This window comes from Mastomys coucha, unplaced genomic scaffold, assembly GCF_008632895.1.
Source record: "Mastomys coucha isolate ucsf_1 unplaced genomic scaffold, UCSF_Mcou_1 pScaffold12, whole genome shotgun sequence".
Taxonomy (NCBI): domain Eukaryota; kingdom Metazoa; phylum Chordata; class Mammalia; order Rodentia; family Muridae; genus Mastomys; species Mastomys coucha.
In genome coordinates, this window is record NW_022196894.1 from 12,384,441 (window position 1) to 12,401,043 (window position 16,603).

General features: G+C 41.2%; 1 protein-coding gene across 6 annotated transcripts in view; it reads right to left on the reverse strand.

Annotated features, from left to right (window-relative positions):
- Positions 1-14,215, reverse strand: part of Ube2v2 (ubiquitin conjugating enzyme E2 V2) — a 38,922-nt gene extending 24,707 nt beyond the window's left edge. Inside the window, exons 1-2 of one of the 6 annotated variants that reach the window (XM_031363181.1) lie at positions 14,098-14,215; positions 939-1,087 (exon numbers count right to left, since the gene is read on the reverse strand). In XM_031363181.1, coding sequence (XP_031219041.1) covers positions 939-983 — 45 coding nt within the window. In that variant the 5' untranslated portion in view covers positions 984-1,087; positions 14,098-14,215. Of the gene's footprint in view, positions 1-938; positions 1,088-9,538; positions 9,560-12,827; positions 12,851-12,894; positions 13,018-14,082 lie in introns of those variants that run through there. The other 5 variants (XM_031363180.1, XM_031363183.1, XM_031363179.1 and 2 more) reach the window with 5 other exon arrangements.
- Between the last annotated feature and the right edge of the window lie 2,388 nt (positions 14,216-16,603).

The following is a 16,603-nucleotide window of genomic DNA, read 5'->3' on the forward strand; positions in this document are numbered from 1 at the left end:
AAAAAACCTTCACACAAACCTGAGAAAGACATAAGAACAAATGCACAAGAGATCAACAGCAACACTAGAAAATATTTAAGATTCTTAGCCAGTCGGTGGTGGTGCACCCCTTTAATATCAGCACTCGGGAGACAGAGGCAACAAACATATCTGTGTGAGTTCAAGGGCAGCCAAGTCTAGAGTGAGTTCTAAGACAGGCAGGACTACACAGAAACCCCGTCTCAAAGAGGGGGAAAAAAAAGAATCCTAGTTATTTTGTTTTACTGTTGCTAAAAATCCCATGTTGTATGTATACTAATTTCACATGTTCTACCACCATGTCTAGAAGTGACTTACTTGCTACTATATTTTATGAACTAGGGCACTAAGCATCCCAGGCCGGTTAAACGTTAGGGGACACAGCAATGTGTGATCACTGTATGTCAATTTAGAGATCTTCAGTCACATAAGAGCAGGTAACATGCAACACACTCTCCCACACAGTCCCTCCGCTTCCATACTTTTCTTCCTCTCTGATATGGAATGTTTTCTATCCCCATCTCCACCTTTGAAAATCCTACCAGTCAGTAGTCCTTGATAGCCCATTCCAAAGGTAACTCCTATGCTCAGCTTTCCTAAATTTATTCCAGGTAGAAGAAATATGGGGAACTTGCTCAGCCATATTAGAATCTAGCACTTGAATGCTTTTCTTTTTTACTAAAACACCAACACTTTGGGGACAACAACCATGCCACTCTACCCCAGTCCTCTTCTTGATAATCAAGTTTATACACTTCCAACAGGAGGCATCAATAAATAAATGTACATATAATATATAAAAATGAAGGAATTTTTCCTGTCAAACATTATCATAGTTGCTTTTAATATCAATAAAATTAACTGTTCACTCAATAAACAATAAATATTAACATTAAACATGTATATTTTATAGCACTGACCCTTGGTGGCCCAATAATCATGCCTGTCCACCTTGTAAGTGTCATGTCTTCGTCATCTTCAAGGCCCCAGCTAACCGTACCATCACCCACTCCTTTTTGTCCTTCTTCAAGTTCTTCCAACAAGCGAAAATTACGAGGAACTTTAACTCCTATACAAAAGAATGTCAATGTCAATATAAAAAACTCATAATTATTAAGAGATGCACGTTTGAAATAAGCCTTTTGTAGATTAGTTTTCACACATTATTTCACCCAAGGCAAACTTCCCTTAAATAAGAATTATGCCTGGAAATATCTGACTCAGTAACAACCCTCAAAATGAAAATGCCAGCAGTTGTCAACTGTAAATACCTTCTTGGATAGGTGGGCCTTTGAGTCCACTTCCCCTTCTCAATGCTGGGATTTTGTCTGGTTTGAACCTACACAGGTCTTGTACATGCGGCCATAGTCTCTGTGAGTTCCTACCTGTCAGTTTTCTCTGCTGGATTATCACTGGATCTATCAATCACACTCCAGGGTAGGCGCCATGCCTAGGAGTAGTAGGCCAACACAACACAGACTCCATTTTTGTGTGGGTGAGGTTTTTGTTTCTGCTAATTTTTGCCTACTTTTGTCTAGTCTCCATCACTCAACCACTACCAAGGGCTTCAAGCACCCCAACCACTCTACCACTAACCTACGCTCCCAGCCCTGTTAGACCACAGAAAACAATCTACCACTAACCTACGCTCCCAGCCCTGTTAGACCACAGAAAACAATCTACCACTAACCTGTGCTCCCAGCCCTGTTAGACTACAGAAAACAAAAACCTTCTAATTAGATCGCAGCCATCCAGAAGCTGAAAACAACCCAGATGTCCCTCAACAGAGGAATGGATACAGAAATATGGTACATTTTACACAATGGAGTACTACTCAGCTATTCAAAACAATGACTTCATGAAATTTCCAGTCAAATGGATGGAACTAGAAAATATCATCCTGAGTGAAGTAACCAAGTCACAAAGAACACACATGGTATGCACTCACTGACAAGTGGATATTAGCCCAAAAGGTCAGAATATCCAAAATACAATTCACAGACCACATGAAGCTCAAGAAGAAGGAAGAGCGAAGTGTGGATGCTTCAGTGCTTCTTAGAAGGGGGAACAAAATACTCACAGAAAGAAATATGGTGACAAAGTATAGAGCAGAGACTGAAGGAAAGGCCATCCTGAGACTGCCCACCTGGGAATCCATCCCATATACACTCACCAAACGAAGACACTAATGCGAATGCTAAGAAGTCTTTACTGACAGGAGCCTGATATAGCTGTCTCCTGAGAGGCTCTGCCAGACCCTAACAAATATAGAGGCGGATGCTTGCAGCCAACCACTGAGCTGAGCACGGGGTCCCCGATGGAGGAGCTGGAGAAGGGACTGAAGGAGCTGAGGACCCCCTTGCAGCTCCATGGGGGGAGAAACAGTGTCAACAGGCCAGACCCCCCAGAGCTCCCAGGGACTGGACCACCAACCAAAGAGTACATACACATGGAGAGACCCATGGCTCCAGCTGCGTATGTAGCAGTGGATGACCTTGTCGGGCATCAATGGGAGGAGAGGCCCTTGGTCCTGCAAAGGCTCTATGTCCCAGTGTAGGGGAATACCAAGGCGGGGAGGTGGGAGTAGGTAGGTGGGTGGGGGAACACCGTCATAGAAGCAGGGAGAGAAGGAATGGGCTAGGGAGGTTGGGGAGGGGGGACAGGGAAAGGGGATAACATTTGAAATATAAATAAAGAAACTCTGTCTCAGGGGGAAAAAAAACTGATAAAGAGGAAATCAGCCCCCATTATGTTAATGAATTTAGACATAAGAAACCTTTAGGATTCTTTCACTTTAGCGAAATATAACCAAGTAAGATTATACTTGAGCAATTTATTTTCTCATTAAGTCACTGACAGAGTCAATGCCACAGGAAATGATGACAATAAAATAGCTGCCTAGTTACAAACCTGTTGAACTTGGAGCAAATATTTTTTTTCTTCTCTCAATATTTGTGCACCAATTTAAACCAAGTGTAGCTGAGACTGAACACTAACTAAGGCAAAATGCTTCTTCCTAAGAGCTTAAAACTCAATGACAGAGGCTGGCAAAATGGCTCAGGGGGTAAAAGCACTGACTGCTCTTCCGAAGGTCCTGAGTTCGGATCCCAGCAACCACATGGTGGCTCACAACCACCCGGAATGAGATCTGATGCCCTCTTCTGGTGCATCTGAAGACAGCTACAGTGAATTATGCTGGAGTGAGGGGGGCCGGAGCCAAGCAGGGCTGGCAGAGGTCCTGAGTTCAATTACCAGCAGCCACATACATGATGACTCATGGCCATCTGTACAGCTACAGTGTACTCATACACATAAAATAAATAAAATAAATCTTTAAAAAAAACTCAATGACAAAATCAGGTAGTGGATTCATTCAAATATGAAGCCTCAAATTGTCTGTATATGCTATAGATGTGAAATAGACAAGCTCAAGGAAGAACACAGCAGTAGCTTAGCATGTTCCAGTAGAGCACCCAACAGTGTTCATTGCAGAACTATGAAGGGGCACTTTCCTTAGAATAAAGTAGGGGTACAGGCAAGTGATAAGATACTCTGGCTTCTCCTAGTTCTGATTTCTTAGTAAAATTAGGAGTTATACATCTTTTAAAAGATATAGATGTGAGGTCTTTGAACAAAGACTACTGACTGGTTATAACTGCTCTTCTAGATAATTCAGGAAGTTGTTAACATCCATAATCAGATAACTATATGAACCAAAATAAACAGCTATTCCTCCAAATTATCGCTTATGAGGTAAACACTTCGAAAATAAATGACTTTTCAACAGCAAGCATTTCCTGTGAGGAAACTGCCTCTTGTTGGTAGAGTTTAGTAAACGGCAGCTTGTAATCGGAGTATGATACTAGCATAATAACAGTACACCAATCTGCACTGTTTGTACCTTTCAGGAACATTTCAGTCACTACACTGAAAGACCTATGGCAAATTACAGTATGCCCAGAGAATGGATGGCTTGCAACATGCCCGATTATTATCTATATTGCTGTTTTTAATGTGAAATCAGACTTCTGCGACTCTATCACACGGTAATAATCATGCACAATCATTCTCACAAGGTCACCAATTAGAAAACCAAGAGCAAGCTAGGCCATAAAGCACCCATCAAAACCAGTGACCACACGGGTCTTTAAAGATGATACCCCACACCAGAGAGAATGAGGATGACAAATACACTGACTGGGAGGAATAAGCACAGTAACATCTTCATCCCCTGAAGCAAGACAATAGAGACGAAGGATAACCCTGTAAGAATGATAGCAAGTACTCAAGAGCTCAAAAGCCTGAGTCCTCAGAAGGACAGAAGCAATACCTAGACTCCCCTTCTGCCAGGTAGAGTGTGCTAGATGGTGTGGGAAGAGGGCAAAGACAAGTGAAATGCACACATGAGTGCAAGCTCTCAAAAGAAGGGAAACAAGAGAAAACAAGAACAGTAACGGGGTTCAAAAAGCTAAGCTTTTTTCTTGTTTTGTTTTTTTGAGACAGGGTTTTTCTGTGTAGCCCTGGCTGTCCTGGAACTCACTCTGTAGACCAGGCTGGCCTCGAACTCAGAAATCCGCCTGCCTCTGCCTCGCAAGTGCTGGGATTAAAGGTGTGTGCCACCACCGCTCTCTGTGGGCTTTCTTAAAGGCAGATTTAGAAATAGCAGTAGGAACCGGGTGGTGGTGGTGCACGCCTTTAACCCAGCACTTAGGAGGCAGAGGCAGGAAAATTTCTGAGGCCAGCCTGGTCTACAGAGTGAGTTCCAGGACAGCCTGGTCTACAGAGTGAGTTCCAGGACAGCCAGGGCTACACAGAGAAACCCTGTCTGGGAGGGGGAGAGGGGACAAACAAAGAACAGTAGGAACTGAGATAAGTCTCATAAGCATAAAAAGGCACAGTGATTACTGAGCTTTTTAAATGTAATAAAACTGTTTGGCTATTACTAGAGCTATTACTATTCTGCTATTACTACATCTATGTACCTGAAGTGAAAGCAAGTGACAAAGATGGGAAAAACACTTGCAAAGGATATTATCTGAGAAAGAATTTCTATCTAGAATAAAGAACTTCTCCAACTAGATTAAAAGCAAGAAAAAGCAGCCCAATTTTAGCATAGTCAAAGAATTGACCACAGTGACACATGTCTATAATTCCAACATTTGATAAGCAAAGCCCAGAGGGTTGAGAGTTCAAAACTAACTGGCAAAATGGCTCAGTACTGCTTGCCACCAAGCCTGCCACACAAGTTCAATCCCTAAACTCCACATAATGGGAGACAACATAACTCCCCACAGGTTATCCTCTGACCTCCACATTCATGTTGTAGTACAAATGGACAGAGAGACAGGCAGACACACACACACACACACACACACACACACACACACACATAAATGTAAGAATAAATAAATGTTTAAAAATATTTCAGCTGGGCAGAGCCTTTAATCCCAGCATTTGAGAGGTAAAAATTCTGAGTTCAAGGCCAGCCTGGCCTACAGAGTGAGTTCCAGACACCCAGGGTTATTCAGAAAAACCCTTTCTGCTTTGAAATTTCAAAGCCAGTTTTGGATGCATAGAGTAAATTCAAACTTAAACTAAATGGCACCCTACTTGAAAATTTAAGCTGGGCAGTGGTGGCGCACGCTTTTAATCCCAGTGCTTGGGAGGCAGAGGCAGGCCGATTTCTGAGTTCAAGGCCAGCCTGGTCTACAGAGTGAGTTCCAGGACAGCCAGGGATAGACAGAGAAACCCTGTCTTGAAAAAAAAAAAGAAAGAAAGAAAGAAAATTTAAGATTAAAAATGAAAACAAAAATTGTTGGACATAGAATCTTCTCAAGGAAACATATAGATGGCTAACATACAAAAGGATACTCAGCATCACTAGGCATCAGGGAAATGCCAATCAAAACCACAGTAAGACTTTTAAGTACTGCCTCCTAGGTGCTCAGCCTTGCTAAGAAGAAGTGAGCATCTTCTTCCCAGCCCCCACGGTCAGGAACTATTAAAGAGAATAATGAATACAAGCTTTACACTTTGCGAGAAGCCCACAGCCACGGAAGCACCTGCTGCTGTTCTAGATGAAGAGTGCAAGGGTTATTTGTCCAAATCACTACTAGGAGTGATTTGATTTCCCCATGAAGCAAGGTGTCTTGACTCAGCAGTGTGCCTGCTGCTGAGTGAGGAGCTTGTCCTAGACCAAGGAGAACTGGAGAGAGGAAGCACAAGTCTGCTCACAGACGCAGTGTGGACGCCATCGGAGTCTTCTCACTTGGTTATCTTGGGGGTAGGAGGAGACAGGTACTGATCCCTGAACCAGATATTACTATGCCTCGGGTGGGGCCCAAAAGAGCTAGCAGAACTGAAAACTTCCATCTCTGTAAAGACAACGATGCCTACCAATATGTAGTTAGGAAGCCTGCAAACAAAGAAAATAAGTGGGCTGGAGAGATGGCTCAGGGATTAAGAGCACTGACTGCTCTTCCAGAGGTCCTGAGTTCAAATCCCAGCAACCACATGGTAGCTCACAACCATCTATACTGGAATTGATGCCCTCTTCTGGTACATATACATAAAATAAATAAATCTTTAAAAACAGAAAAAAAAAAAAAAAAAAAAAAAAAAAAAAAAAACAAAGAAAATAAGCAGCCCAGGAGCAAAGCACCCAAGATTACTTCACATGTCCTACAACACTCAAGTTGACACACCGCTCTGAAGAAACAATGATAAAGTAAGGGAGGGGCTGAACAGCAGGCTAAACTTTTGGCAAAGAGATTAAGGAAGCCAAAGGAAAGCTCCAGGAACAGACTGCCAAGAGACATAGGTTATCCTCACCACTGTCTTCTAACTGAGCTCAGTTAAGTGTTTAAGAGTAAGAAATAATGATCAGACCTTGAATCTCAAACAAACAAAGCAGTAAGATCCCATGCATCCTACGCACAGGATGGCTAAAACCAAAAGTCAGGAAGTACTGGTGAGCATGTGGAGAAAGCAGGATCATCAGGCACTGCTGCTCAGACTGGAAAACCAGTTCCCTCTGGAAGAGCACAACAGCCGCTCCCCCAACAGTTAAGCACAGTCATCACTATTCCCAGCAATTCCACTTCTTGGTATCTACCTTTTAAAAGTATATTTTAGAGCAGATACAAATGTTCACAGCAGCCTTATTCCCAATAGCTGAAATAAAATTTTAGAAAGTAGCCAATTTTAAAAAATTGATGTCTATCAACAGGTGAATGGACAAATAATAAAATTGTGGTAAAGATACACCATATTTCTTTGATCACAAAACAGTATAAAAGTACTCATGTACACTGTAACACAGATGGCCTTTCAGTGCATACAAAAAGTAAAAGGTTTCCCATCACTGTAACAAACACCTCAACAACTTAAGGGCAGTTTCAGGAATTACAGTCCTTCCTCAGGTGCCGTGTCCCCAGCTGTTTAGAGCTGTGGAGGAAAGCTGCTTACCTCACAGCCCTCAGGAAGCAAAAACCAGAGAGAAAAAGACCACACACAAGAAGACCTTAATAGGGCTATATCTCCTACTTTCTACCCCTCCTTAAATGTCATCAAATTATGAATACACCAATGGATTAACCCATTGATTACATCAAAGTCCATCAACTCTCAATGACTAGATCTGCCAAACAACCATCACGACTCTGACAAGGGTAATCATATTCAAGCCGTAACAGAGTGAAAAAGGTGAATATAAAGGTATAAAAATGAACATAAAGAAGAACATGAGTCCACACATGTGAAAAGACAAAAAGTAATCTAGAAGCTGCTAGATACTGGAGGAAGTAGGATAGTGCTAGTGTGTTTAGAATTACTTCCTAAGAAACTGTTCACACTGGGGACACAGCCTGGAAAAAGCACTCTGACACCAGTAAGAGTGGAAAAGATGTCAGCGATAGACCAGAGTCAGAACAGCTCCTGGAAGTCCTCAACCACAGGACCAGTTCACATTTTATCTTATGCTCTGAAACCACAGGGTAGACTGAGAAAAGCAAGCAAGGTTTTACAGGTTATGTGGCAGTCAGCAAGCTGTTAAGGGCAATGACCCATTGTTTCAGGTAACAAGTGAAGTCATGAGTGATAAACAGCCAATATAAGCAGTGCTTAAGTTAAAGCACTAAATAAATCAATAAATCGGCATCTGACTGGCCTTTTTCTTTTACCCTTATTCTACTTCACACACCTCTGAATACATCAAACTCCAGTAAACTGTACTCATATAGATGTAAGTAGTTTATATCTCAATTTGGCTTAAAAGACAGATCTGTAATATACTATTACAACTATTATTTCAACATGTGTAAAAACCTTACAGATGACAAAAAGATTTCTCTTCTATAGTCTGAATATTTGCTAAATTCAAACTTAAACTGAAAATAACATTTATTCTCACACAAATGAACTGCACTCTGTAAACAACACACAACTCCCAAACCTGGTCCCGACAGCGCATCTTCCATATAGTTCACGCTTAGTTCACAGTAGTTCTTAACAAACCTTATTATTCCAGTCAACATGTTTTCCATTTACCTGTAAGTTTTATGTTAAACAGTTCCCAAAATAATTACTAAATGAATGTTTCCTTAGTTATGTAGCCCTTGCTATGAAAGGTTCCCGTCTGCATGGATTTCTATAAGCACAGTAACACCAACCGCAACTAACCCAAGCTTATGCTACCATACTATGCTATCATTACGTAAAGTACATGTGTGTATGTGAAGGCCAGATGTCAACATCAAATGTCTTCCTCCACAGCTTCTTCACTTTTTGAGACAGTGCTTCCTACTGAACTTGGAGCTTAGTGATTGGTTAGTGTGGTTGGTCAATGAGCTCTAAAATCTGTCTTGCCTACACCACATCAAGCACTGGGTCACAGATGGACATCACTGGATTCCCCAGCTTTATGTGGGTTCTGGAGATCTTAATTCAGATCCCCACATGTACTTTATGGACTGGAAGTAAAAAGAAAAAAAGACTATGTAGCAAAGGATGACCTTGAGCTCCAGATTCTCCTACCTCCACCTTCCTGGCAACTTCATCTACACAAATGGAAGCAAAGGTTATACGGAAAGAACGATTTCAGATAGGCCTCATGACCTGTAACCTCCACTATTTGGAAGACTTAGCCAGGAGAACCATAAATTCAAGGAATGGTTAGGCAAATTAAAAAGTAAAAAGAGTGCTGGGAACATAGCACTAGGTAGAGTACCTACCTAGCATCTATGAGAAGCTCTAAATTCCATCCTAGTACCAAAAACTCCAAAGGAAGATGCCATAGTACTGAAACCTTCCACCCAGAAACCTCCCGAGGTAGTTCCTAACACAGGGAACATGGCACAAAGCCCTGATGGATGGTCTGGATCAGGAGGCTTCACCTACTTAACTACTCACCAAACCTTACAGAAGAAAGCTTCTTGTTCTGTACCCTAACTCAAGTAACTAGAACAAAAGAGCTGTGTTCAAACTAGATCCAGCAAGTGCTTTATCAAAATATGAAACTAACTGGGAGTGGCGATAATCCCTGCACTCCAGAAGCACAGGCAGGTGGATCTCTGTAAGTTCCAGGACAGTTGAAACTACATATTGAGAACCTGTTTTGAAAAAAAAAAAAAAAAAAAAAAAAAAGAAAAGAAAAAAGAAACTGTAATGTCCTTACTATGCTTGTTATGCCAATTATTAATTTTACTATTTTTTTCACCTTTGTATTCAACCAGGGCTTTTAATGTCTTGACATTTTCAAAGATCTAAAGTAACTTTTTCATTTAACTAATTGCTTTGAACAAATTTCATAGCCATTTTTACTTCCCTAAACTACTCTGTAGAGAAAGGACTATCTGTATGATGAGGTTGTGTTATTTGTTCATAGTATCAAGAGTTTACCAAGAACATATGTATACCAAGAACAACAACAAAACCTACTAAGCCAGCAGTGAAAGTTTGTGGAAGAAAATACACTGAAGTTCAACTTTCCATCATTTAGTTGTGAGGCTCAAGCCACTGCCCTCCAGTACTGCTTGTGAGCAATGGAATATATACACATAAGAAAACAAGAGCTAGTAATTAAGTGGCAGGCCTACAGAGCATAGCAGTCTAGAGCAGTCAGGAAAACAGGATACTACCACACTAGTCTTTCTATACATCTTTTTTTTAAGATTACTTATTTATGTGAGTACACTGTAGCTGTCTCCAGACACACCAGAAGAGAGCAGTGGATTCCATAACAGATGGTTACAAGTCACCTTGTGGTTGCTGGGAATTAAACTCAGGACCTCTGGAAGAGCAGCCAGTGCTCTTAACCACTGAGTCACCTCCTGCCCCAATACTAGTCTTTCTAACATACACAACTCTGACCACTTCTGAAAAGGGTAATTATTTTCTTTGGTTGTTTCCTGACCTTACACAGACCTACAATAAGGGGAAAAAAGAAATTTCAGTTTTTTCCTAAGCCTCCCATGTGTCTGCATTCAAATAAACTACAGTCCCATCAAACACTAATACAATCTAAGTGAATTTTTTTCAGTGTCATGGTACAATGTAATGCAGTACCTAAACAGAGCTCTTAATATCAAAAGGGGGCCTAAAGTAAAAACTGAAACTATAAATACAGTAAACATGCTGACACATTAATTAGGTCATTAATTTTAACAAATGTGTCACACTAAGCTATCAAAGGAAGAGAACTGAATGCACTCCATCTTCATGATTGTTCTGTAAATCTAAAACTATGACAAACAGAAGAATATTCCGTTTTTGTTTACTTTTGAGACAGGATCTCACTACCTAGCTTAAGCTAACCTTATGTAGCCCAGGTTCATCAGGAACTCACAAGCCTGCCTCAAAGCTGGCATTACAGGAATGCACTACCACAGAACACACAGAACTTCCTTTTTTATACAGTAATTGAATCAAATGAAACCTTTAGTGACAGATACCAAATATTAATAAACATCTTTTCCCTTAAGCTAAATTCTATGAAATCCTCTTGACTTAGGGAAAGGAAGGGGGAAATTTCAGACACGCTTCCATCTGAGAAGGAACTAAGAGTGTAAAAGAAAATTTATCTAGGAAGGAATGTATGAAAGTCAGTGTCTAGACTAAAATAGAATAAAACTCATCCTTTGAGGAATACTCCAAATTCAGTTATTCATGATGGAGAGAACACTGGATTATAATCTGCCTGACGAATTAGGTGTAACTTTTTACTTCTTTGGTTTCTCAATTTTCTAAGAAGGAATTCTCAATCTAATTTGAATTATTTTCCTCCAAACTTTTTCCAGTTAGAGTTCAAGGCTAGCCTGGCTACATAGGACACTGACTCAAAAATAAATAAATAAGCTCCATTTTCTAAAATGTATTTTACTTATACCAAAGTTCTAAAACCAGTGAAAACAACAAAACAGGATACAGATATCTAATATGCAATACATGTGCAAATAATCCAAAGCTTATTTATAGTATATACTTAATTTCCAAAAACAGTTTGATAAAAAGTATGTGCCACTCATTTTATCTAATTGCTGCTCTTTTCAAAATACTTAACATTCTTTCATATGAATAGTGTTAAATATGTTTCAAAAAACAAATGCCAGCTGGAGGGATGGCTCAGCAGTTAAGAGCACTGGTTCCTCTTCCAGAGTTCCTGAGTTCAATTCCCAGCAACCACATAGTGACTCACAGCCATCTGTAATGGAATCCAATGCCCTCTTCTGCTGTGTCTAGAGACAGCTACAGTGTGTGTGTGTGTGTGTGTGTGTGTGTGTGTATAATATTAAAAAAAAAAAAAAACAAATGCAATCACAAATTGACATTTTTTTATATTACAATACACCATTTTATTAGTTAAAATTTAGAGTAATGAGCACAACTCTTAAAAAACATGGCCCCATTAATAAACACATATATTTCAAACAACACGTAGAGAGATTAAGGGTTATAACATTAAAATAATCACTTTTAAAATGATCCATGGTCTTAGACAGCTCTGATCAGGCCACTGATGTTATTTTCCTGGGGTAGAACTGCCAAGGACTTTACTGTCTATGGTACTCATACACATAAAGGTAAAATTTAAACAACATGAAAAATGTGTATGAAGGTATTACCTTGAAATGTAACAATCACAACATCCACACAACCCCTTCCATTTCTACAACCTAGATTCAATAAGAACTAGAAAAATATAAATCTTATGAGCCATCATTTTTAAATGCTAAAACTCAACATTTTTAACCTGTTTTAACTTAACATTTTTTTGTCATCAAATTTCTAAACCCTGTCAATACTTAAATTTCAAGTTTCTGCTCATAGGAAACCGAACATTGTAGACAGGAGTAGAACACCTTATCTAAGGTACCAAATTGTCCTGCAATTAGCTTTCGTCTTGCTCAGTGTACTATGGTTTTACACTTAAATGAAAAAAAAAAAAAAAACCGCATTTGGCCAGCTAAGTAAAATCATCGTTCTCTTATTCCGAACAGCAGCCATCCTCCCGGTTAGTTCTGTCCTCCCCTCCCGCACGTGTCTGGTGGACTCCCAGCCTAGATCCCCAGCTGCATCCAGGATGCCTCTCCGCCACCGCCTCGTTGATGGGCCACGCCACCGCCAACCCGGGCCGCCCCAGCACACTCCACCCTCAGCGGCTGCGGCGCCCAGAGCTGCCGGTCCTCCCACAGGGCCGCCGCGGGCGGTGGGCGCGCAGGCTCCCGGTCACCGCGGGCTCGGACACACGCGGGCTGACCTCCCTGCCACCCGCCCCACCCCCTGCACCTCGCGTGGCCCTCCGCACTGCGCACCCGCAGTCCCGCGCGGCCAGCCGGACGGCCAGCAGCGGGAGCGCGGCAGACCGGGCTTGGAACCGACCTGTGGAGACCGCCATCTTCTCCTGCTACCAGACGCACCACCGCACGCAGGACGTCTTACGTCACTTCCGGCAGCGCAGTGCTCTCCGTCATAGACAGACCGAGAGTGGAGACTGTTCCAGGTTCGTGTTCCTAGCAAGATTTGCCCCCTGATGATCTCTGGAACTCTTGATTCATCAGTAGTCCCAGTCGAAGCGCGCGCGCACACACACACACGCACACGGGGTTGGGAGACTAAGACAGCAAGAGCTTAAAAAGCCTTTGAAAGAAGTGAGAGCTCCAATAGTGTCTCTTAGTGTGTTCAAGGAAAAATTTCCCAATGACTCTTCTTATTAAATATTGAAATAATATCTAAACAAACGTTTACAGTTACATCACCCCAAACCTGTTATTAAGAATCAAGGTGCCGGGCGGTGGTGGCGCATGCCTTTAATCCCAGCACTTTTGGGAGGCAGAGGCAGGCGGATTTCTGAGTTCGAGGCCAGCCTGGTCTACAGAGTGAGTTCCAGAACAGCCAAGGCTACACAGAGAAACCCTGTCTCAAAAAACCAAAAAAAAAAAAAAATCAAGGTAAAACATAGGTATTCACAACTGTTGAAAAAAACTATTCCAAAGGGTTGGACTGTGTTAGTGCAGGCTACATTTAGGCTGTAGTTTTGCTCTGATGACACCATAACCAAGAGTCCATCAGTAAAGAAAGCCACAGCAGAAAGTCGAGCAGAAGCTTGAAGCAGAAAAGGATGGAGAGACACCCCTTACCACCTTGCTTCTGAAAAGGCCAGGCTGATTCCATAACAGACGTCAAGTTGGCAGTTAGGGAAACTAGGCCTAAGAACTGGGCAAGTCCAGGCAAGCTCAGGCAAGTCAATTACTAATAGAAAAAAAAACCCAGCCTCTAGCCTTTATGCCCAATAATGGTTCTGGGATGCCTAGAGATAGAGTAAGATAAAGTTCATCTACCCCAGAATTCCAATGTGCTTTAAATCGAGCCTACAAGCTCACTTAGTTCTCTCTCTATTTTGGTAATGGGAGACCCAACATGCTGGGCTTCTGCAGAATAAAACACTCTTTGCGTATACATACTATTTGAATTCAGGGTGTCATTCTTCGGTGAAGAAAGAAGAGTCATTCTTTACTCTTTTAGCTTACATTCACCTACCTTATTTGGAGGCGCAGCCCACTTACTTACCTAAAGATGGCATACCTATATCCAACTAGGTTCTCCTACAACAATTAGTGAGTGAGAAAATTCCTCACAGACAGGCCCATAGGTTAATCTGACTTAGGCAAGTCTTAAATTGAGATTTTCTCTTTCCATTTGTGTCAAGTTGACAGCAAAGATTAGCTGACACAAGTCCATTCCAAACACATCATTGTTAAGCCATAATATTCCTTTCTTGTTTGTCCCCAAGACATCATAAACACAGTACAACTTTAGAAGTCCTGGTCTTTAAAAATTCTAACCCTCTAAGTCTCTTTAAAATATCCAAAGTCAGGTTCAATAGATACCCCACACAAGCAAATATTATAGGCTACTCATAATGCTATTGGTTATCCTTGATAGCCTGATAATAGACTATGTTGATGAAGACATCACATATTGATGTAACTGAACATGGAAAAATTCACTTGGTACAAACTAGATGTTTCACTTCTATTAACTAGCATTTATATATTTGATGCTTAGTCACAAGGGAGTAGAACTATTTGAAAGGATTAGAGGAAACAGCAAGTATGGCCTTGTTGGAGACAGTGTGTCACTGGGAAGGGGCTTTGAGGTTTTAAAAGCCCATGTAAGGTCTAATCTGTCTTCTCTCTCTGCCCACCTCTGAAATTGTAAGCAAGTCAACAATTAAATGCTTTCTATCAGAAGTGTCTCTTCACAGCAGCAGAGCAGTGACTAAGACAGTACCTAAATCTTTTTTTTTTTTTTAGTTTTTCGAGACAGCTTTTCTACTCCATAATGTAATCTGATGCCCTCTTCTGTTGTATAGTTGTACATGCAGATAGAACAGTCATACATAAAATAAATACATTTTTGTTTGTTTGGTTGGTTTGGTTTGGTTTTGGGGGAGTTGTTGTTGTTGTTGTTATTGTTGCTGTTGTTTCATTTTTTGGGTTTTTTGTTTTGTTTTGTTTTTGTTTTTCGAGACAGGGTTTCTCTGTATAGCCCTGGCTGTCCTGGAACTCACTCTGTAGACCAGGCTGGCCTTGAACTCAGAAATATGCCTACCTCTGCCTCCCAAGTGCTGGGATTAAAGGCATGCACCACCACTGCATGGCTAAATAAATCTTTTTAAAACAATTTTTTTTTAATTCCCCAGGAAACATACTGGGCTCCTCAGAATGAGCCACTGGCAATGGGCCTTTAATGATGTCCCTGACTTAGGGAGGATAAGTGAACTCTTGGGACACGTAGCTGAAGGAGATAACAAGGCAAGAACTGAGCTGGTTTCCAAAATTCATCAAGGCCTCACGTAATATAGAGAAACTAATATAGCAACCAATCAAAATTGTACTAATATCACTGCTTTGCCCACTACCGATCATATTAGAGATAATCTAAGCCTTTTGGAAAAGTCCCCTAGCCCTACATAAAGGTAACCTGCAAACTCTTTGAGTAGTTGCCTTTTTGATGAATGTCTGACCGTGCATGTTGTGGTCATTTCTGCAGAATAAACACTCTTTGCCTTTGCATGCTGTTTGAGTCTGGGGTCTTCCTTCAGTGATTCTTGGACCCTAATTTGGGAGCTTGTCTGGCAGGATCATTGGGGACTTCCCTGACTTGATAGTAGAGTGTTTTTAGGGGAGCAATTGACTCTCCACTGATCATGAATTGAGGTGCCAGGTGCCTCTGTGTGTTGTGTGTCCTTATGTTTTTGTCTCTTGTCCTTTCTTGCTGGAAATTGTCTCCTACTCTGTTTGATATATGATGATTTTTTTCTTCCTGTTTCTTTGGCTGGCACAACATGCAGGCCACCAGAGGCAGTGCAGTCTTGTCACAGGCTGCTACCTGGCTGAGAGTTTCCAAGGACACTCCAGAACTCATAATGTTGGAATCACAGTATGGTCTGTGCCAGGTTTTGGTAGAAGCTGACTGGATGAACATAGTAGGTGGAGCCTGAGAGCAGGAGAGCCTGCCATCTCTGGAGCCTTCCCAGGGACAGTGTGAGCCAGAGAACTTCCACCAAACACAAAGGTTGGTGGAGGTTACTGGGTCATTCCTTATAGGTGAGGCTCAATAGAAGGAGAGGGTGCCCAGCTTCATTTGAGTTTCTCCTTTCCACTCCTGTAGGTTTACTGTGTGCTTTATGTGCTTGTGATTTATTTGTTGTCCCCTATTACCTTGAGAGACACTTCTTTTCCATCCGATTTGGAGTAGCTGGTCTTATGTAGAGGTACCAGATTGATTTGGAATTTAGTTTTGTGCAGAGTGATAAATATGAATCTATTTTTTATTCTTCCACATGCAGCCATACAGTAAACCAGAACTAATTGTTGAAGATGCTGTCTTTTCTCCAGTGTGTTCTTTGTTGTTGTTGGTTTGGTTTGGTTTGGTTTTTGTTTGTTTCTTTGTTTGTATGTTTTTGTTTTTACTTCTTTATAATAAATCAGGTATACAGTAGGTGTGTGGACTTATTCTTCCTCATCAATTCAATTTCATTGAACAACATGTCTTTTTATGTCAATAGCGTGCTGTTTTTTAGTTT